This window comes from Neltuma alba, unplaced genomic scaffold, assembly GCF_004799145.2.
Source record: "Neltuma alba isolate B1F8T4 unplaced genomic scaffold, ASM479914v2 tig00011245_pilon, whole genome shotgun sequence".
Taxonomy (NCBI): domain Eukaryota; kingdom Viridiplantae; phylum Streptophyta; class Magnoliopsida; order Fabales; family Fabaceae; genus Neltuma; species Neltuma alba.
This window is the reverse complement of record NW_021635962.1, coordinates 212,729-235,754: the sequence shown is the minus strand read 5'-3', so window position 1 is coordinate 235,754 and position 23,026 is coordinate 212,729. Positions and strand designations below refer to the sequence as shown.

At 34.2% G+C, this 23,026-nt stretch overlaps 3 protein-coding genes across 4 annotated transcripts; all 3 read right to left on the bottom strand.

Moving 5' to 3' along the window:
- Positions 1–1,695: 1,695 nt before the first annotated feature.
- Positions 1,696–6,382, bottom strand: LOC114762870 (uncharacterized). Of its 2 annotated transcripts, none has more exons than XM_028952468.1 (4): positions 6,089–6,382; positions 4,781–5,037; positions 3,517–3,761; positions 1,696–2,372 (listed from the first exon to the last, which is right to left on the bottom strand). In XM_028952468.1, exons 2-4 carry the CDS (start codon positions 5,001–5,003, stop codon positions 2,004–2,006), a joined length of 837 nt encoding a protein of 278 aa, XP_028808301.1. In that variant the 5' UTR covers positions 5,004–5,037; positions 6,089–6,382; the 3' UTR covers positions 1,696–2,003. The 2 variants fall into 2 exon arrangements, with proteins under 2 accessions (XP_028808301.1, XP_028808302.1); XM_028952469.1 differs by lacking the exon at positions 6,089–6,382 and adding an exon at positions 5,776–5,998.
- A 1,144-nt stretch (positions 6,383–7,526) lies between these two features.
- Positions 7,527–10,937, bottom strand: LOC114762875 (putative phosphatidylglycerol/phosphatidylinositol transfer protein DDB_G0282179). The gene is made up of 4 exons (XM_028952474.1): positions 10,747–10,937; positions 10,155–10,256; positions 9,595–9,755; positions 7,527–7,874 (listed from the first exon to the last, which is right to left on the bottom strand). Exons 1-4 carry the CDS (start codon positions 10,844–10,846, stop codon positions 7,767–7,769), a joined length of 471 nt encoding a protein of 156 aa, XP_028808307.1. The 5' UTR covers positions 10,847–10,937; the 3' UTR covers positions 7,527–7,766.
- Positions 10,938–15,845: 4,908 nt separating this feature from the next.
- On the bottom strand, positions 15,846–18,431 carry LOC114762873 (dnaJ protein homolog). Its single transcript, XM_028952473.1, has 6 exons — positions 18,121–18,431; positions 17,389–17,554; positions 17,143–17,281; positions 16,763–17,039; positions 16,473–16,671; positions 15,846–16,388 (listed from the first exon to the last, which is right to left on the bottom strand). Exons 1-6 carry the CDS (start codon positions 18,268–18,270, stop codon positions 16,069–16,071), a joined length of 1,251 nt encoding a protein of 416 aa, XP_028808306.1. The 5' UTR covers positions 18,271–18,431; the 3' UTR covers positions 15,846–16,068.
- Between the last annotated feature and the right edge of the window lie 4,595 nt (positions 18,432–23,026).

The window sequence follows — 23,026 nt, the reverse complement described above, 5'->3', positions numbered from 1 at the left end:
TTTTTTATATTTATTTATTTTTTTTAAAATAGTCCTTATAATAATAATAATTCTAACAAATACACTTAATTAGTAAGGATATTTTAAAAAAGACAATATATATTTATTAAAAATAACTAACTTAATTTCATTCCTTAATCTCTTCAAATTAGTCAATTAGCTTTTATATTTAGAATCAGAAGTAGTATTTATCAGCTGTAGTTTGATTGCCTTTAAATTTTCTAAATTGGAAATTTTATTTTATTTAGTTTTGTTAAAATTATGTTTATATGCTGTCTCAAAAAAATATTAGCAAATATTGGAAGAATCTCATTAATCGTAACACATTTATATTTTAAATTTTGTGCCTGTTCACGTATTTAAAAACTTAAGTACTTATTATTTTAATACTCTTGAAATCAACTGATGTAATTTTAAAAGATAAAAAGTGTAATGATTAATTTGCAGTTATTTATGACATGAAAAACGTTCATGCATTAGGACAATCCGGTAATGAGGGAATCATTTTTAATGCCAGAAATGAGAAAAATCAAAACTATCAATCAAATTAATCCAGTGCAATTTATGAGAAAATAATTATTGTTTTATAATAATGTCCTTTTCCTTTTATGATTGGTACGAATCATTAGTAATGTGCGTGACATTTAATTCCGATATTTAAAGTAATTTCTCTTCTGCTCGACACATCATATATTGTTCCGTGACGAGATTCAGATATTATGTACATGTATGTGCGCGCCTACGAAATTTATTTCTCTCTCTGTTTTTTTTTCTTTTTGTTAAAATATTTCATTGTCACCCGAAAAAATCTCAACGTCGCTCTATTTTCTTTTTTTTTATTCTACTTAAATAGGATCTACACCAATCCAGTAAAAAGGGCTATAATATATATATTTAAAAAGTCAAAATGATGGAAGACCAAGGTAGTCCTTAAAAATGGGTAAAAATACTAAGAAGCACCAGGATGGTCACTCATGGGTTGACAGTGACAACTGATCTGGGGCTAAGAGATCTTTTATCAAAGCATATCGTTGTCTCCTCCTCCCATAGGACAAGGAACAGGGAAATCCTTCGTTAACTTAATTGGCTTTTTTTGGGCCAAAATTAAATAAATTGATTCAATGCTTTTTATGTTTAACTTTTTGCACATAACTTGAGGTCGTAGCCTTTCACCCTAAACATATCATTGTTTAAATCAAAACTTCTTTAACAACTTTAAATTAGCAATATTTAATTTTATATACAACGTTAATTATCATCTTAGTCTTCCTAAAAGATCTCTCTTGATCAAGAGTTCGAACAATGGCATATTCCAGCCCAGGTAGAAGTTTGGTTAAATACGATACGGACTGGAAGACAATTTAGGAGGTGTTTAGCTTAGCTTATTTTAAGTAATTTTACAAGTTTTGTCCCAAAGTGATTTTTTGAGTGTTCTCAGTCACTTGCAAGAACACAAACTCGGACAACGATAAGTATACATACAGATGTGACATTATAATTTATATAGATGCGCTCACAGTCTAGTCTATTGAGAAATTTTCATGGACTCGAATTATGAATTTTATTGCTTATTTGGTAAACTCAAAATAACCAACATTTTCCACGAAGTCAACAACCAAATGAACAAACACCGAAAAATGTAAATCAGAAAATAGATACATCTAATGTTTCAAAGAATAACCCTCCATTTTTCACTTAAAAGAATAATTCTGCATTGCATTCTAATCTCCGGTACTAGACAAAGGCCAGACAAAGAATGTCATTGGCTTGGTCCTTTTGTCTTTCTGATCCAGGAAAATAAAAATATTTTCATGTCAAAATTTACTTCAATAAATTCCCCAAGGATTATTAATATACTTTCACAGCTTGATTTATATAGAGCTAGCCAGAAATCCTCGTTATGGGAAATAAATGCGTAAGATACAGTTTCGTAGACACAGATTGAGCATATCACTGATACATCTATATAAGCAGTTTAATTTGAACCTATGGGCTATGGCAACTCAGTTGTAGTGGCGCGATCCAGTGTCATAAACACGGCCCCCAGGATATGATCCTCTAGGCTCAAATTCTTGAACTCTTGCACCTCCTCCAAGAAATCGACTACGCTCCCCATATCGATCGTAGGGATCGGCTGCATAGCCACGTTGCATTTGCATATCTCCAACTGCCGTGGAAGCAATAGCAGAATTGTAACCACAAGGATCGCCGGGAGGCATGCCACTACTTGGGTGAGGATCTCTTATGTTTTGCTGGTATTGGTGTTGTCTTGCTTTGGATTCTCTTTGAAGAAACTCATTTCTCCTGCCAGCATGCTGAGCTCGAAGTGCCGCCAATTTTTCTTCATACCGAGCATTGATAGCATTTAGTTTCTGAAATTACACAATTCAGAAACAACGTTAACATATGGCTAGAACATAAAATTGATTTAAGAGAACATTTAAAATTTGTGATAACATGCTCTCAAAAACACGAAGGGGGGGGACATCATCTGCCCCCACCTTCACCATGCTCCCAAAAAGCATTCAAGTAAGCAAAATTTTGTTCACGGTTTTGGTTTGTGAATCTATGAATGCAAGTTATCCTCAGTAAAGGTGAATTTCCAAGAAGAGGCCGGGGAGGCAGTAGGCAGCTACAAGCAGCCAAGAACTAAATAGGGTTGAATTGGTGCTAAAAGATGAACCTAACTCAGCATAGAAAGATACGGATCAGAGTCATAGAACTAATATTCAATACAATATCAAGATCATACAATACTGAAAATTTATCTTTCTGCTTTAAAAGACGCAAATGTAGTGTATAAGTTTCTATTTATGTGAATTTGCAAAACGCCATAGTCACTTTAAATTTTTTAAATATCAAGGAAACGGACAAGCTTGAGTTATGTTAATATGCCAGAACCTTGGTTGGAAGATTTACATATTATATACAACTGACAAGCTCTTCCCTTTAAAGGACACCAAGTAAAACTTGTCAAAACCTGAGCTCCCAGGCTAATTCCCTCCTGCTAAGAGCGAACTCATACCTCTCACCAATGAACCAAACCTAGTGGCTTGCTAACTCCTTTCCTAATAAACTAGCACACTCGTCACGCATTTAATACAAAGTGAAAACACTCAGCACATTCCATCACCCATTTAATGTTGACTTACTTCATTCTCATTATAAAAGAAATATCACAGTTCCATACAGAAGGACCTAAGTGGCCTTAATCAAAACCTTTCACTGTGTGTGGAAGTCTAACCAATCAGTTAATTGGTTTGATATCACCTCATTTGATTTTTTTTTTTCAAAAAAAAAAATCCATACTAAATAAGACTGCAAAGATCACAAGGTGCTCCGATTTCCATCAGAGGTCTGACCTCTGAAGCATCACATATCAAGACAATAAGAGATGAAAGACGAAAAGATAATGAAAGGCAGAGAAGAATTCAGTCATTTCAAAAACAGAAGAAATAAATTAACAATGTTAAAATAAACTGGAAAAAACAATGGAGACAAAATGTCCTAACTAACCTCTCTGTGCCTGGCGTTCTCTACATCTTCAGCATCATTCTGTTCTTTGGATAGCTTTAGAATGTCATCCAGAAACCTCTGCTCAAGACCTTCATAAGTTTGTGATAAATTATTCGCCTCATATATAACATCTGTGTCTTCTTTATGGACCAGAGATCTGAGGTTTTTGCTTTGATTCTGCAAAGCTATCTTATGATCCGGCCTCTGATCCTGAAAAAAGGATCTTGGAGCATCACCCCCTTGACCTGACAGACAATGGTTTCCTTAAGTTAGGAATTCAAAAATGCTGTCCCTGATGGATATGGACATCAGGATCTTGGCATTACACACGTACAAACTAATGTTACGAAAATTCAAAAGTGAGACAGTTTCTGCAAATGTGGCAATGGTTGGTGAACAACAATATTATTAAAGTTTAATCAATGAACAAACAAGAAATTTTTAATTTTCCAATATATTACAAATTGATTCTAACGATGCTAAGGATGTAAGTAATTTCTATAATTAGCAATGTACGGTAAGAAAAAAGATGCATACAGACTAGCACACTATATTAAACCAAAAAATGCGGCACTTAGACAGATTTTGAAGCTCAACCAAATCAAATGACGCCAACAGCAATTCGCTCTGGAAGAAAGAAACTAACCTAATTGACCCATGGGATATTGGTACGCCATATCTCATTTAGTAACAGAATGCTTCATGATTTAACATTTTGAAAAAGATAACAATAACCAGGAAAGTGTTTTCCCATTCTAGATACCTAATTCCCTGAGAAACGATCAGCATGTCGCATTTATTCAATTCCAATCACTAATAAAGCACGTGTCAAAAAAATAGGCATCACTGTATCATAACACATCATTAAGTCCTTCATTAATGGGTCCTAATGCAGGCCCCTCACCCCAAGCAGCATGAGGCATTGGCACTTATTGGCAGAACTGAGACAGATGCTGTTGAATAAAACTACACATCTAATGATTTAGTGAATGCCCCCACCAATTCAGAACACCGCTTATTAACCTATGCACTGGCCACCAAGACTATCAAGACCAAAGCATTGGATGTATTTACAGTGACAAAGAAAAAGACAAGTAACATGTTCACTGCATCTAGAATAAATAAATTCACTCATTAAAACTTGAAATTATAAAAGCTTGTAATTCAGACATCTAGCTTTGACTTCGTTATGTCTCCATCTAAAGAAAACTTCACAAGCGTGCATGCAGGAGCAACAAACAGCACATTTTCTACATTGACATACAAGATGCCATCGAATTCATCATATTTGATCCATCCATTTCCCATCTTCGCTGAACCTCTGGCTTGGAATTTGCGTATGGATTCTCTCTCTCTGGAGTGAAGGCCTCGAGCTGTTCTTCAAAATTATTAGGCTTGGTTTCCATCCTCTGATCAGCCATGTGATGCATCTGAGCAGCAACATAAGCATTGGACGATGGATCACCATACTGTGCCTGCTGTCTCATTTTTACAAATAATGAAGACTATTCCTATATAGACCTGTCAGACACAAGAACCACAGGAGCCCAAGATTAATTTATTAAACCATATCAGACATGAACCAGATTGCAAGTATAGGTACGTATGTTTTGCTATCATAAGAACTGTTTCCAGATGAAGAAATAGGCATAGTCCACTGACAAAATGCATTAGATTTTTTTAAAAAAAAATCATTCTTACAAACTTGAGAAAGTGAACACCTGATAAAAGACATCTTATAATGGGATTTTATAAAGTAGACCCTTTGAGAAGTTAAACTGATATCTCTCAAGTTTCAAAGCGCAATCACATTAGATATGTTGCAAAACTTCCAAACTGAGCATCACATATTACAGCCTCCAGACAAGAGAAAAGACCAACACATGAAAATCAACTTCAGCTTAAGTCCACCATCGATGATACATTTTTTTTAGTAAAACCTACCAATTAATTACAAACGAAGAGTACGAATATTAGTCCCAAAGAAACTAAGAAAGCACAATAATCAAAAGCATAAACATCATATTAGGCGTAATAATATTAGGATGGGAAAGCGAAACAAGAAGATATGACAAGTCAACAAGCCAACTAAGCTATCAGATAGGAAAAAGAGAGATATGATAGCATCGATGAAAAAGGACATAATGCTCTAAAGTTCTAAACTTTAATCAATCTGCCATATTAAAAGAATCGACAATCCCTCCTCCATTGCATGATAAGTTTTGTGAGCAAGAAAACTGCCCAGTTCCGAGCGTATACCATAGACCCATGCATCCCAGTTGCTGAAGATACAAAATAGGCAGCTATCACATATTCCCAGTTCGTCAATTCTTATCCGATACATGTAAGGAAACCAAATTATAAGAAGTAACGACAAATGAGACAAGTAATGGGAGCTAAAACAGCGACATATATCCCAGCGAAAGCTAATCAGAACCCTAAGTGTCAGCAAAAAGGCAAATTCGCAGAGGCTCAGCGAAACTCGCCTAGAAAATTACAACTCTCCCCAAAAAATAAAACAATGAATGAGAAGAATGAAGATAGAAATAAGCAGGAAAATAAGCATACTAACGTGCGTCTACGTCTGTCTTCTCCGTCTTCGGTCGGAGTTGGGGCCAGGAAGGTGACGCAGAGACCGGAGTGTGACAGTCAGAACTCAGAACAGCGTTGGCAGCTTGGCGATAAATGGCAATGCCCTTGAATCTGGACTTTATCTATTTTTAAATAAGAAAAAGATCCGGCACATTGGTGGGTAAATAATCCATCCGATCCAAACCATCAGGTGTAAAGATCTGGATCCAATTCAGAATGATTACACGAGGTTCATCAACAGGCACGGTTCAATTATGGGATAGTGCTGAGTCTCTTTGGAGACATCCAATGGGACAATGCTACCACTAAGGTCCATCAGGCGTTTGATAAAGAGTGGCTCATAAATTCGAATCTTATTATTAATATAAGATTTTATCGGTGAATAACATGCAAACTCTTTTGGCCAAAAAAAAAAAACATGCAAACGCTCTCCTTGTTTTGCTGGTCAAAAAACGCTCTCCTATTTTGGAGAAGTTAGCCTACCGAAAAAAAAAAATTATGGGATAACAATATTGGAAATAATCATGAATATATACTCCTCTGATCCTTAATATAAAACCCATTTAACTAATTTGATTAGATTAAGGAAATTAGGTAAGTTAGTTAATTATAAGAAAAGTGACACATTTTTCTTAAAACACCATAATCATCTTTCTTAATACCATTCTCCCTCTTCTACTTGATTATGGTTGAAAGAGTATCTATATAGATAATTTAGAAAAAATTGATAAATATAAGAAATGGGTCTTATATTTAGAACCAAAACCAACTCAAAAATTGGATTCTATATTAAGGACTGGAAGAGTATAATAATAAAATTATATGTTTGAATCCAAAAATATATATAATAAAAGAGACAATATTTATCAACATATTCATATTTAATAAGCATGGAAAAAAAAATTAAAAGAAACGTATGCATATACGTAATTATATATTCTAAATTTACAAAATTATAAATTATGAAATAAAACATGTGACTGGCCCAAGATTAATAGAAGGCCATTGGCCCAAGGGCCGCCGTGACTTGTGGATATGCAAATGGGCGCCTGAGCGAGCCTGTAACATGACATACTTAGTACAGATGTGCTTCCTTTATCTCCACTCATATTATAAGGCATGATTTTTATTTTTATTTTATTTCTAAATACAACTCCCGGTCAATTTTCAAGACGTAATGATTACTTGTCAGCATCACAGAAACTTCGGAGAAAGGCGATCTTACAGCGTGGAAACAAAAACAAAATAAACACGCTCGCATTTGAAATTATAAGATTCCTTTTCTCATTACAGCTCAAGCCGTACTCATTTCAAGATCCTGGACATGATCTTGAAAGTAATAGCCAGCATCGAACCTTTACTTTTTACCCGGTGAATTCCCAGGGGCAAAACGTTACGCCACATCAGACGTTCTGGCGTGAGAAAAATATCCTCATGGAGGAAATCAGGTTAACATGAAACTGCGTCATGCTATGCAAATACCACTTCAGAGTCCGCAGAGCAGACCCACTGATACAATCAAATATATGTTCGCACAGTAATTTGCATTGGTTCATGCGTTGGGACAGCTGACATACACATAGCACATATAACAAGACACTCAACAACTACGAATTGAAGGCTACAGGAACATAGGAGATCAATGATGGAAAGCACGTTTAAACATCCGACACTGAAGACCTAAAACCAATTTTGAAGTTGAAGCTAATGCAAGATAACTGCTCTTCGTTCACATCCTCCATCGTCATCTTTAAAGTGTAGGAACCCTGCAAAATTAACAGCATTAAAACGCAGACTTGTGCTAAACCATAAAACAGAAATTGTACAAAAGGCAAATCATTTGCTAAAGTAGAAAAAATGGCTAAAACATTCATATAACAATCAAACATGAGGTAAAAAGGACAACAGAAAAAGAGTCCAAGTTACTCATGAAGAAGATGTAGAGTAAAAGATACAAATCATACAAAAGGCGAATCAATCCTTCAAGCAGCAAAAATGGCTAAAACATTCATTAAACTAAAACAAAAAAAGTTCTGACAAGGGAAGAGGAGTTACACTGGATGTCAGTGGCGTTGATCTAAAAGAAGGGTATTAGATGATGGAAGCTTGACATGAATATGCAATTAGCAGCACACAAGAGACCTATCCCATCCTATGCTTCTACAGTCTCACAATTAATAGTTGTTTATGGAGAAGGCATTTCAGGTCTTCTATAATTTACAACTCCCACAAAAGTAAGGCCTAATGCATAAAGGCTAAATTCAAGGCACATACGATGCACTACAGGCTCCCTCTCACACATGGGAATTTAAATTATTCTTCATTGTCAAGCAAAGAAGGAATTGAACCAATTGACAGTCGATAATGATTCTGCTTCCAGGATAACTTTAAAAACTCCAAAATTGAAGTTATCGATTAACCTAACAAAGGGATTTGAGTATAAGCATATGCTAAGATAGACAGACAGTCAATAAGTAGCTATTGTTAGAAGTTTTCAAAAGAATATCAACTTTATAACCATAGGGTGAATTGCCAATATAAATGCTAGAGCTGCAAGTACTTAAAGAAAAATATAGAGAAAGAGTGCACTCATAGCGATTTTAAGAAAATGATATGACTAGTTATGGTATTATGCACTTTCAGAGAGCCAATGGTGTGCGTGAAAGAGAGTGAGAAGCCATCAAAACGCAAACATAAATCTCATGCTGTCAAGAAATATTGGACGTTTTGCTGCCATGACAATTTGGTATTTAGTTTCAGATGAACTTAGTGTCACAAGAAAGTGAAACCATCAAAGGCTGACACCTTGATAAAAGGGGTAAAAGAAAAATGTAAAAGATACTGCTCAGCTATCTTTTACATACTCACTGTCAATATAATTAGCATCAGATGAACTTTTTTGAGTGAAACATCAGATGAACTTAGTGTCACAAGAAAGGATAAAAACTTGATAAAATAGGGGGGGGGGGGGAACTGTAAGAGAACCTACTCAACTATCCCTTTCCAGAAAGGCTTGCAAATTAACCATTACCAACTAGCTTGGCGTAGATATCAAAGAGTCCAAATCGGGCAAGCAAAACATCCAAGTTACTTTAGAGGCAACAAGTGAATCAATTGCATAGGCTATTAACTCTACAAGCATCAAAGATGCACCAGTGATGTTTAACACTATAAGAGAAGAAATCAATACTGTAGCATTTACATTGCAACGGTTTTAGCAGCTCAGATCCTCGAGGAGAGATAGCATATCAACTTCAATTTTGTAAATGCCCTATTAAGCATATTCAGTAATGCCAGCATGCATGGAATGGAACTTCAACGGGCCCCAAACAGATGTCAACAAAACTTATGATCATGAAAATATAATTGAGGACAATTAATTTAGCTGATAAAAAACTGTCATCATTCGAATGAGATAAATTGCTGTTTTTAGAATGTATTTAATCAATATTGCAAAGAACAAGTAGTTGGTATAATGAAGCTAACTGGCGGGGTAAATGAAGGCAGTGTTTGGGTGTGAGCAATCTCAAAGTCGCCTGGTGCAACAGGACAGGACACTTCATCACATAGATCACGGGTTTCTGTATGGACATGCACCCCAAAGTATGAAACTTCAATTATTAGTTTCCCACCGGAAATAGCTTCACCTGCAAGAAAGATGGGCAGAAACTCCACTTGTTATTAGTTGAAGCAACCAAACGGTGAGAATTAAATTACACAAGCATCTCTCACACACATAATGAATTGTAAAAAAAAAAGTTCGATCTAATTGTTAAAAGAATCCCGAATCTTTAAGTATATTTTATATATGAATCATTCTATTTCTTTGTAAAAGGAAATACAAACAAATTCAACCATGTTGTAATTAAGTGTGGTTAGCTTCACCCTGATAGAAGTTTGACAGAGTCCATCCTCTAGCAAGGAAATGAAAACAGTCTATCATGCGCCAAAAGGTGAGAAGAAAGAGCATGACGGAAATTGGAAAAACACCAATATAAAATGAAAATAAAGAGAAATAGAAAGAAGGAACAGAAGAGAGAGATCACCAGTAGAAGCTGATATTTTAAAGGTAGCAGGCTTCCCTCTCACCACGGGATCAGGCATTATATTAACTCCAGCCACCTTCACAGCATAGTTTTGCTTTTTATCTGCATGGATTTTGAGACGAAATATTAATATACAAAATATATATCACGACCTGAAAGAAGTTGATCGAAGTGGCTAGTTAACTACGTCAGCCAGCCAGAAGCTCAAAATCGACATGACACAAGTATAGAGGATATAAGAAAAAGTTAACCAAAAATAGAAATCTAAAAGCAGATTTAAATAGAAAAATAAACTAAAAATCTGTAGATCACAAATGAAAACATGGAAAGCAAAGAGACTCTACTAGCAATTTCAAAAGACGAAAAGTAACCAGTAAAAGAGAAGAAAACCTACTGGGTGAGAACTGAGAAGAGGTACAATTATCATCAGTTTGGATCAAAGATAAGATTCATAAGTAACACTAATCAGCAACCAGAACAAATTAAACGGGACAGTATAAGTAATTAAAGAAACTCACTTTAAATTCATATCCTCAACTGACTCAGCTCGATTAAAAAGACAGGTCAAACGAGTGGGGAACAGCAAACTCACCGCAGTATTTGACCCTCCGAGCTTGAGCATGAGGAGATGAAAGCAAGAGGATTGATAAGCACAGAAGAAGGTGGAACTTAAGAGCAGACTGAATCGCCATGGGTCGCTGAACGAAAGCAGGATGAGCAGGAAAACTGAGAGAGAAGGCGGCCACTGTACCGGACAACTCCCGTCTAGATGTTTTCGACTCCTGAACGTCGTGGCGCTTCCAAACAATATACAGGCCGGATATTTATTTAATTCTTGGATGAATTCTCGTTTTGGTCCTGAATCTTTTTCAAAATTTCACTTTCACCTGTAGCAATATTTTGTATTACACAGATACCCTTTTCGTAACCGTCCTGAAATTATGGCCCATTCCCAAGTCATTAACCAAAGCATCCTTTGAGGCCTTAACCAAAAAACCCAAAAAAAGAATAGAATCTTTATTCGTTGAACAAAGACAAGTGGTACAAATATAAAATTGGATTGACATTTTTTTTAAAATTTTTGAAACTCTCATTTGTTGTGGTCAAGACCAAAAGAATATGCAGCGCCAACGATAATGCTATAAGACATAAGTTGGTGGAAATTGGCCAAATTATGTCCCAACTGAACCAATAAAATTGAACATTTAGAGAACACTTAGAAGATGGGAACCAAATTATAATTCTAAAAAATAATTTGATAATATACAAAATAAATATCTAAAAAAAACTTATCTCTATTTATATAAAATTATTTTTTAAAAAAATTACTTTTAACATATATTAAACACTTTTTTGGTCCTCCCTGCTAGAAGGTCGACTCATTTGTTCACCTGTAAGGTGTAAGACTTTCATCGGCGGGTGTGTTCACTTTCTTGCTGACAGTCTGACACCCTATTTTTAGGAAAACAAATCAGACGGTCTCTAATTCCTATTTTATCCGAAAACAAAATGTTAGGAGGGATTTAGATAGAAATACTGGTTTTAAAAATAAATACGTTGAAAAGTTTGTCTTAATTTATAAAAAAATATTATTGAAAAGTATTTTTACAGTTTCTTAAACACCTTTTTAATATTAAATCCGATCCTAATTATAAGAGCTAGTTGACTAATTTGAGGAGATTAAAGAAAGAAGTTAAATTAGTTATTTGTAACAAGCAAGTGTTGTCTTTCCTAAAATATCCTTATTAATCAAGTGTATTGGTTAGAACCACTATTATTAGAAGGATTACTTTAGAAAAAAAATACATAAATATGAGAGATAAAATGGATTAGGTTCTTATATTTAGGATCAAAATAAAAGTCAAATAAGATTTTATATTAAAGATAGGAGGTAGTATTATAAACGGAAAACAATAAAGAAAAAAAATCACCCGCGCATTGCGTGTTGTGCGTGCAATGCTATTTTTTAACAAATCAAACACCTTTACCGATTACCACGCACGAGTACTGTTCACGCTTTTAAAAAAAATTCCGTGGTGCATAGAGATTAGCTTTTTTAAGAAAATTGCAATTTACTATGATGGGTAAATTACTCATGACATATTTCATACCGACTAAGAAAATTTTAAATTTTATTAACTCTCTTTTAACATTTAATAATTTTTTAACTTTATCTCTATTTAATATACATTATACCTTATGTAAACAAAGTTAATACAATAATAAATGAATTATTAAGTTATACTACCTCCGGTATTTAATATAAGACCCCTTTTGACTTTTAGTTTGGTCCTAATTATAAGAGCCCAATCCATTTTATCTCTCATATTTATGTATTTTTTCCAAGATAGTCGTTCTAATAATGATAATTCTAGCCAATACACTTAATTAGCAAGGATATTTTAGGAATGACAACACTTATTTACTCCTCTGATCCTTAATATAGGACCCAATTGTTGAGTTGGTTTTGGTCCTAAATATAAGACCAATTTCTCATATTTATCAATTTTCTCTAAATTACCCATATGGATACTCCCTCAACCATAATCAAATAGAAGAGGGAGATGGGGTATTAAGAAAAATGATTATGGTCTTTTAGGAAAAATGTGTCACTTTTCTTATAATTAACCAACTTACCTAACTTCCTTAATCTAATCAAATTAGTTAAATAGGTCTTATATTAAGGACCGGAGGAGTATTACAAATGACTAACTTAATTTACTTCCTTAATTTCCTCAAATTCGTCAATTAGGTCTTATAATTAGGACTGAAAGTAGTACATTCATATAAAAAAAATTTAGTGCCCTATAAATAGGACAAAAAAATATCTTTTTTCTTTGTTTTATAAATTGAAGACTACAAAAAATAATCTTAGGGAGAGTAAGGAATCTCTCCTGCTTCCCACGGAAGTTTGAAGAATATAAACATACATTATACTCAATTCATTGACATGCTCTTTCAGTTTTTAATGTATAACTTAATTGTTGACTTGATATCAATATTAAATATAAGAGTTATTTTTTGTATTTATTAATTTTTTTAAATTATTCCTATTGATACAAAAAAGAAAGATATTAAGAAAAATGATTATTATATTTAAAAAAACATATGATGTTTCTTATAATTAATTAACTTATTTAATTTTTTTTAATCTATTTAAATTAATTAAATAGATTTTACATTAAGAACTGAATTAGTAGAATAAAGGAAAATTTTCAAAACAATTAAAAGAGACATTAAGCCTACTCTCTCCCAGTTTTCTATGTGCAACTATGTGACTAATCATGCAATTTATTATCACCTCGTACGTCATGTTCCCTCTCACCCTATTTTATAAGTTTTAAATTTAGAAAAGGACGTGGTCTATTTTTTTAAATTTTAATTTGATTTTGTCTTAATATTTAATACTCCTCCTGTCCTTATTATAAGACCCAATTTGACTTTTTATTTAGTCCTAATTATAAGACCCAATCCATTTTGTTTCTTATATTTATGCATTTTTTTCCAAGATAATCCTTCTAATAATGATAGTTTTAGCCAATATACTTAATTAGCAAGGATATTTTAGGAATGACAACACTTATTTATTATAAATAACCAACTTAACTTACTTCCTTAATTTCCTCAAATAAGTCAATTGGGTCTTATAATTAGGACCGGAGGAGTATGTTTTTTTTATTTTGTCTTTAATTAGTTATTCTGTTTCATTTACCATACTTTCTTCTATTATATTTCTTAACACATTCTCTTTCATTTTTTTTCTTATTTATTAAAAGCAGCATATTTAAAAACAAATTTATATTTCTGATATACTTATTACTACCTCTGGTCTTAATTATAAAAGCTAATTGACTAATTTGAGGAGATTGAGGAAAGGAGTTAAGTTAGTTATTTTTCATAAATAGATGTTATCTTTCTTAAAATATATTTACTAATAAAGTGTATTGGCTAGAAATACCATTGTTAGAAGGACTATCTTAAAAAAATGTATAAATATTAGAGCCAAAGGGATTGGAATCTTATATTTAAGATCAAAATAAAAGTCAAACAAGGTCCTATATTAAGGACCGGAGGTAGTATTTTTAACTAACAATTTATTATTTATAAATTAACTATTTGAAGTTTACAATAAGAATCAAAAGAGCATTTGATTTGACTCCACAATGCGTTAAAAATTTTGCAGGGTCGCCACTCACTGGCAGGCATTAACAAATTATGTAGTCCTCGTTTAGAAAACAACAGGACAAAACCGTGATCCACGTAATTCGAAAACTTCTCTCTATTTCATAAATTATAGTTGAAAATCTGCTTCTTCTTCTTTTTTTTCCTCTAAAATATAGGTATCTTTTTATTAGAAATAATCCTATTTGAAGTACTATCAGATACGTCTAGAAAATTTGCTTTTGAAGTATCTTACTATTATTTCAAACGAACACTCAAAACATTTGGGCCGAATCACGACAATAGCAAAACAATTGAGGTTGTAGTAAGTCCAGACGAAAGTCATTTCGATACTATCAACTTACTAATTATCACTCCCCTTATCCGATTTATAAAGTATTTTTAGTATATTTCATACAAATAAAAAAAATCTTAAAATGTATTAACTCTCCATTAAACTATAATAATTTTTCAACTTTACCCATATTTAATATATACACATTTCAAAAGAGATAATCACTTACACCATAGTAAATAAAGGATAAAATAGTACATTTACACTAAAAATTTAATGAAGTGAATTATAAATAGGACAAAAAAACTTTTCTCACCGCTTTATAAATATGACCAAAGAAATATTTGTTATGTATTGCTAAGCCTTCTTAGGACCTCTTTAGAACAGTTTATAAGTAACTTTTTAATCATGATTTGTGGAATACAAAACAAATGTGTGAGAAGTTTTATCTCAGCTCACGTGAAAGGTGCTTATAAGTAATTTATCGTTATTTCAAACAGGCCTTTAGTTTAATTCAACACCCTTTTTAAGACCCGTTTGGAACAATTTATAAGTAGTTTTTTAATCGTGATTTACGAAATATAAAACAAGCATGTGAGAGAAATCTTATCTTAGTTTACATAAAACATACTTATAAATAATTTTTACTGTTACTCCAATCAGACTCTTAGTTTAATTCAACCCCCCCCCCCCCCCAAAAAATAACTGTTTACGGTCGCCGTGCATCTATGGGTCTCCTAGGAGGGCAAAAGGTCCAACATCTATAGCTCCATGGAACTTCATGGAATTCCATCGCTCCACAGAAGAAAGCCATCTTCGCCTGATGCTGGTGCTCATTTGCTCTTTCGTAATATTTAATAAGCATATGATTTTGCACCATTGATTTCAATCCCGTTTACAGTTTCACATTCTCATATCAATTCGAACACCAATTTCACTGTCGTCGCTACCCTCCTGCCGTGGCTGACCCCGCAACAAAAACGAGGAAATGCTTGGCTTAAAGGAAAAACAGCAGGCAGGAATAGCATCACAGTTATAGTAATGCTTAAGATTAGTGGTTTGGCGTGCTCTCGTATAATTTTACATTTTGCATATCCAGTTTCACCTTGGTCTAAACATAAATGTCACTAAAGTACTATACCCAAATATTGCAACGCAAAAACAAGCATGCACGCACTCACCCGTACGGTTACAAGTCTTCAGAAGCGACTTTAGTGCTAGTAAAACCAGAGATCTCCAATAAGAAACACCAAAAATGAGCCATAAAACTGAAACTGCGTAGAAAGACAAGTTTCCCTACAGGCAGATTAGAGTATTTAGGACGTCACAATGGATGTTATCCATTCGACAACAGATAAGTAGACGGTTAAAATTTTCAAAATCCATCATCAAACACTACATTTGCTTTCAGTTCGAATCTTTATCGTCTTTGATTCTACATTTGGCCAAATCGACTCATTACTGCTGGGCGCACTGTACCCTCTGAGCACCGCCATGCATATCCTCATCCTCCTCATATGCTTCCTGCTGAGCTTGTTGCCTCCTCCTCATCTCCTCCTCCATGTTAACATCATGAAGTGTCGTCTCCTCGCACTCATCCAGCTCCATGTCTGTCAGCTGTGATGAAGGCCGTGGAGGCAGTACAGCTTCCAACGCCTTAACTTGGTCGGGACTAAGAGAGTCAGGGAATTCAACCGTAAAGTGAATATAAAGCTTTCCTCTCATGAATGGCCTCTGGTACATCGGCATTCCCTCGTCATTGATAGCCTTATAAGAATCTGCATTATCAAGCATACAGAAAAACCACTTTAGTCTCTAGGCAAAATTAGCAGTGGCTAAGCCAATGTGAATCAGATACATACCCGGCTTGACAACTTCACCAGGGTTGGATTTAATAAGGAGCTGCCTTCCATCCAAGTGAGCGAGCACAAACTGAAAGCCACATAAAGCCTCAGTGAGGGATAAAGTGTGCTCTACGAAAAGGTCTTCACCCTTTCTTTTGAACTTGGGATGCTCCTTCTGCTGTAGGACAAAGACTATATCCCCAGTAATTGTATCTGGCTGCACACCCAACAAAACATAAAGCAACGATATTAGCTTTACTCGTGTTCTCCATTAAACTCTTTGTAAGACACATAAGTCCTCAGCTTACCGCTTCATCTGCTTCACCAGGGAATGTAATCTTCTGTCCATTCTGCATCCCCTTCTCCACAATAACTTCAAGTACTTTCTTCTCTTGGACAACCTTCTCTCCCTTGCATTGTGGGCAGCGATCTCTATCATTTATAGTTTCTCCAGTACCCTTGCATTCATTGCAAGGGTGCTGCATTTGCTGAATCATAGAGGGACCGAGGTGCCTAATAGAAACCTTCATACCAGTTCCTTGACAACCAGCACACTTCATGGAGGCCCCTGATTTTGACCCCTTACTGTAGTCAATTATTAACAATCAACGATTATGTCAGATTTTATGCCGTAAACAAAGTGAACAAGCATGCAGACATTAAGACAAAAGCAAGCCACGACACCCACCCACTGCACTTTGAGCATATCACATTTCGCGAGAGGGAGAGCTTCTTGGATGTTCCAAGGTATAGGTCCTCTAGAGAGACCTTCAGAGGGTGAACCACATCTTCTCCCCGTCTCTGCCTCCGTCCTCTACTGCTACCACCTATTCACGCAAATGACACAATCCGGTTCAAGTATTTCCCTTACGAGGCGAGATAAAGAATCATAAGTATGCCTCTGTCAAAAGGGATCCTTTTTATAAAACCGTACCTCCAAAAGGACTGCCACCAAAGAAAGACTGGAAGATGTCAAATGGGTCGTGGCCGCCGCCTCCACCGCCCATTCCTTCCTTAAGAGCATCTTCCCCGTATTGATCATATATCTCACGTTTTTCAGGATCGCTCAGCACTTCATAGGCTTGGGCCAGCTCTTTAAACTACAGGAAAATAAACATATCAGGCTTCAATTCATCGGCTTACACAAAATTACAACCATAACAGGCTGATACTACCTGTTCCATATAAAATAATAACAAGGTAAACAAATCAACAAAGATATTCCATTAAAACAACGACTCGGCGCGCATAAAATGCACCCACAAATGGATCTTAATCCACTGATTAATTAAACTCCATTCCCAAAGCTAACTTTGGATCAAGGTTTTTCGCAGATTATTAAAAACAAGAGAACCCAACCGACCGAAATCAATCCATACAATCCCTCCCTACTTTCTCTCCCCCAAATCTTCTTAGATTTCGAATAGCTGTACAATTTACATATACCTGGAAACCCAGCTTAGTAAGACATCAGAAGCGCTTAATTTCTGCTAAAAAGAGAATTGTAACAATACCGCTGATACAATAGCCCACAGCACAGCCATCCAGTAGGAGAGATGAACTATAAAGCCAACTCAATTTAAATGAGAAATATTCTAACTGCACTAACCAATATTTATATTGTAAGAACAACCACAAATCCGGCTAGAAGAACAAAAAAGTTTACCTTCTCCGGATCACCGCCCTTGTCGGGATGATTTTTGATAGCTGCCTTCTTGTAAGCCTTCTTCAGATCATCCTGGGAAGCGTTCTTCGAAACTCCCAGGATTTCATAGTACTTCGTGTTGTCGCTTTTCTTCGGTGCCCTCCCAAACATCTTTGCTTCTACCTTTCTACTCGCCGACTAAAGAAACAAATTAAACCAATTGATCGAAGAAAATCCCCGAACGGAAACCACTAAATAACCCACGCAGTGAGGCCCAAGCGAAGAAGACTCTAGATCTGATGCCGCAGGCGAGAGAACTTTTCCGTAGAAGAAGCACAAGGACGAAGAAATTCTCAGCCTCGCATATATACGATGACACGAGATTAATTTCACTTAAAAATAGGGTTTAATAAACGGCTCAGATTGCCCTTGTGAATGGAGTGGGACCGAAGAAGGGTCTAGAATTTTATAAGCCTCCCAGCAATTTCCTTTGATAAATGTAGACCGTTGGATGTGACGCTCATCGATCAACGATTTCGTTCTAGATGCTTCTTGGCAAGCTCTGGGAAAGACCGCGAGCGTTTCCCCTTGTGTTTGTGATTTAATTTCTTTTTTATTTAGGCCATCCAGAGTTGACCAAATTAATTGTTATTGACCCCAAAAATTTTTTTTGATTATTACGGCCCATTGTTGTGACTGACAAAAGTGAATAACCCATGTAGCAAAAAAAATAACGACTTTGATTGGTAGAAACCAACATTGACCTTGACCAACTTAATTGCCATTGACCGCAAAAATATGTTTAGAACTTTAAATTTTATTTGATACTGCGCTTTCGTCTCTTATTTTCACCTTTTAAAGAAAGCGAAGAACTGATATTTAAAAACTCGAAATCAGTTTGTAAAAAAAAAAAAAAAGATCGAAATCATTGCTTCCTCTGTTATACTAACTTTGATCTTTAATTAAAAAAACCAATTGACTGATATAGATATATTAAAAAATTAATTAAGTTAGTTATTTGAAATAAATAAGTATTTTTTAAAATATTCTTATTTAGCATGTGTATTAGTTATAATTACCATTTAATGAAACCTTTAACACATGTAACTATTATAAAAATTCTACTTTAAAAAAATAGATAAATATGAAAAATAGAGTGAATTAAAATCTTATATTTATAACCAAATTAAAATATAAAAATAGCTCTTGTATTGAAAATGGAGGGCAGTATATTATTATTGGATTAATTACTACCATGTCTAGGAGCACATATTATTTTAATGTAGCCTTCAAAGTAGCTTATTTATGGAAATCTCAAGATTTCCTCGATTTAGTTTTACTTTGTTGCTTATCATTGTCTATTATCTCTGCATGATAGATAGGAGGATATCTGTTATAGAGCAGAGATTCCGGTTATATTTAGAGATTGTCATTTTAAATTATGATTAGGGTTATATTTTTCTTTTTTGTCTTCATTATTTGAGCATAACTTCCCAAAAATTTTCCCTATTCTTTGAAGCACTTCAATAAAGTTAGAAAAAATCACAATGAGGTCCTGTGTAAGGAAAAAAATTTCAAAACAAATTTCAGAAGTTGTTATTTTCCACTCTAAAAATTGTCATTACAGACTGCTCAGATTATTATTGAATCTTTTAATAATTATTTCTCTTATATAAAACTTGATTGTAATTTTCTTATAAAGTTACTAGCACCAGTGCCATGTCTTTTCTATTTCACACGGAAAATTTTCTCATTTACAAGTATTGCTATATTACAATCTCAATAGAGCTTTAGTGAAGATACGTGTGAAGCTGCGTACACTCCAACGTGTGTGGTTGTCATTTGATTTGAAAAGAGCTGGAGTCCGCGCAAAGCAAGGCCATGTTTAAAATAGCATTTAAAAATATTTACAAATATATTTTATATAAGTTAAAATAAAACTCTTTCCACCTATTTATTTCACATTTCATAAATCATTATTGAAAAATTACTAAGCTATTCTAAACTGTTTTAAGATGTTTTTTTTCTTTTGTCAAAAAAGGTGTTTTGACATAGTACTGTCATTTTTTTGCGGAGGGGTGTAGGGGGAGAGCATTTCCTAATACTTCTTCGATTCTAAATATAAGATCTCTTTTGGAGGTCTTATATTTAGGACCGGATGAATTATATAGGTTTGATTTTTAATTAATTTTAAGAATTAAAAAACGAGGGAAGTAATGATGAGCGAGCGCGCATGATATACAATTGAACCGAGTTAGGGGGTAATTGGACTTTATATAATCTACATGTCTATGGGACACCGTTCCTTTTCTACTTTTGATGGAATGCTTCTCAAATATACTCCTGTGAAACTGGAGAAGTTTCTTTAGTGCCTTTCTTCCTCTTCACTTCCATACAGTTCACCTAAACCAAATGTGCTGTGCAAGTGAGCATCGGTTCCTCGAGCTATATGGGTATGTCTTGACGACATGGGTGGATTTGTGGATTGGAGGTGTGAATCAACTTACGGGGGCCTAATTCAAAACGAAGGTGACAACCGGATTAAAGGATTTACCAACAAAATTTGAATACCGTTTGGATGCACCATAGTCCGTGGCTTTTGAGATCTTTGATTCAGAAAGGCCAACACGTGCAACACTCCATCAAGCCTCAACTCCAGGTACCAATAAACAAATACTACTCCAATTATTAACATAAAAGCTAGTTTGATATTTGAATTGATTTTAAATATAAGACTCCAATTAATTTTATCTTTCGTATTTATTTATTTATTTTTAAAGTAATCATTGTACCAATTGCACATGTTGAATATTTTATCAAATAATAATTCTAGTCAATACACATTATTAGTAAAAGTATTTTATGAAGGACAATATTTATTTATAACAAATAAACGATTTAACTAATTTTTCTAATCCACTAAAATTAAATGAAAAATTACATGTAGTATTTACCACAAACTTATTGCCCTTTGTAATTTTTCCACCCACGCATATCATTATAGCGAGCCCTTTGTTATGATCGTTTCTGTTATTTAGAAGTCATTTTGCTGCTCTTGCCTCGAATATATAATGAGCCTTGTGCCGCCGTTGTGCGCGCGCTTGCTGCCAAGCCACAAAGCCCCTGAAAGCAACATCAAAACCCGCCAACTGCATCAAATTTCTCGAGACATGAGATGAGATTGTTGACAGATGGGATCATTTCAAAAACTTATCCTTTATTTAAAGTTAAAGTGCGCTTCTATGCGTATCATCATTCATCAAAATTCGAAACCTGAACAACGATAAGAATGAAATACATTTCAGGCCAAATACAGGCATTATCATTGGATCCAATTTTTTTTAGTAACCAAAAAGTTCACTTGAGTCGGTTTCGGGAGCTCATCAGAACTATAATATATTTTCAGGCTCAAAATATTTATAGAAGTACTTACAAGATATTTAATCGGTAGTGGAATTTGAATTTATAACTTTATAAGTTATGAGTCGATTACTTAACAACTAAATCAATTCTTATTGGCATCGGACCCCATTTTGCTCCGCCCCTGTCTTGGAATCTAGCCAACCAATTCCCTTTCTTGCAGACGCCCAGAATCAGAATCTCCCGTACTCGAAGGCTTCGTTGCCTCTCAACAGGAGGGGCAAAAAGCAACGTGAACCTGTGCTTGTTCGGTCACTCCTCAAAATCGATTTAAAAAAGTTTTTTTTAATGTTTTTATAAAATAAAATCCTACTCGCGTATTTATTTATTCTGCACAGCTTAAGATTAGATTCTGACATCTAACTTCGCAGAGAATCAGATTGGATTTTGTAAGTGCACTTGTGGAGGAACAATATCAGCTTCAGCTGAAAAGCATATTAACTCGACAACAGGGTCCTTCATATTAAATTTAAGGCCGGCGTTCTTGTTTATGTTTTGTAACAACCATGCTCTACTTTAAATTTTTAGGGGGAATTACAATCATGTCTAAGGAAGGATTTAATTACCCTCAAATCTATTGATAAGTGAAGAGTAAATAATGATAAGATCCAGAGTAGAAAATGATAATAGGTTTAGGCTGCCTACTTGTTATTGAGATTTTTTGGTAATTAAATTTTTTTTAGGACCTTTTGCTAATTCTCCCTAAATTTTATATTTTGCACCTCTGGTTCTTAATACTATAAGAGTTACCTTGACATTTAATTTGATCATAAATACAAGATTCTAATCAATTCCATCTCTTATATTTATCTTTTTTCAAAATATTCATTATAATAATTATACATGTTAAATGTTATATCAAATGATAGTTTTAACCAATACATATGATTAGCAAAAGTATGAAACACAACACATAATTATTACAGATAACTAATTTAATAAAATTAATTTATTCAAATTAGTCAACTAGTTCTTATATTAAAAAACTGGTAATATTGGATATAATGATATGAAATTGATATATGATTTAAATTTAAAATACACAACAAGTACTATGGTATAAATAATAGGATACGATTAATTAGCAAGCCGCACGCACAACACATGAAATGAAATGAATCCCATTTAACGTTTAATAGGAAAGAGAAATGCTGCCGTCAAATGAGACTAATTTTTCTAAAGCGGATTGTTGATGATTTGATTGAATGATGATTTCTTTATTGAAAGCCCGATTATTATAATTTTTAAAAAACCAAAGTTGTAAGCTTTTTCCCCCCTCATTTTATTCGTTGTTGTTTTTTTTAATTTTTCACTTTATCAACCTTTTCAAAAGAGAGATTGACAAATTCAAGCATCTTCCCCCGCAACGCAAGACCGTATTATCATTATTATTCTTGTCTAAAAGTATTAAATTGGATTTTTTTTATTTTCCCCCCTTGAGACCCCCGCCCGGTGACGGGATATTAGCATTAGAATGGACCGTCAAAAACATGCACCATCCACCTTC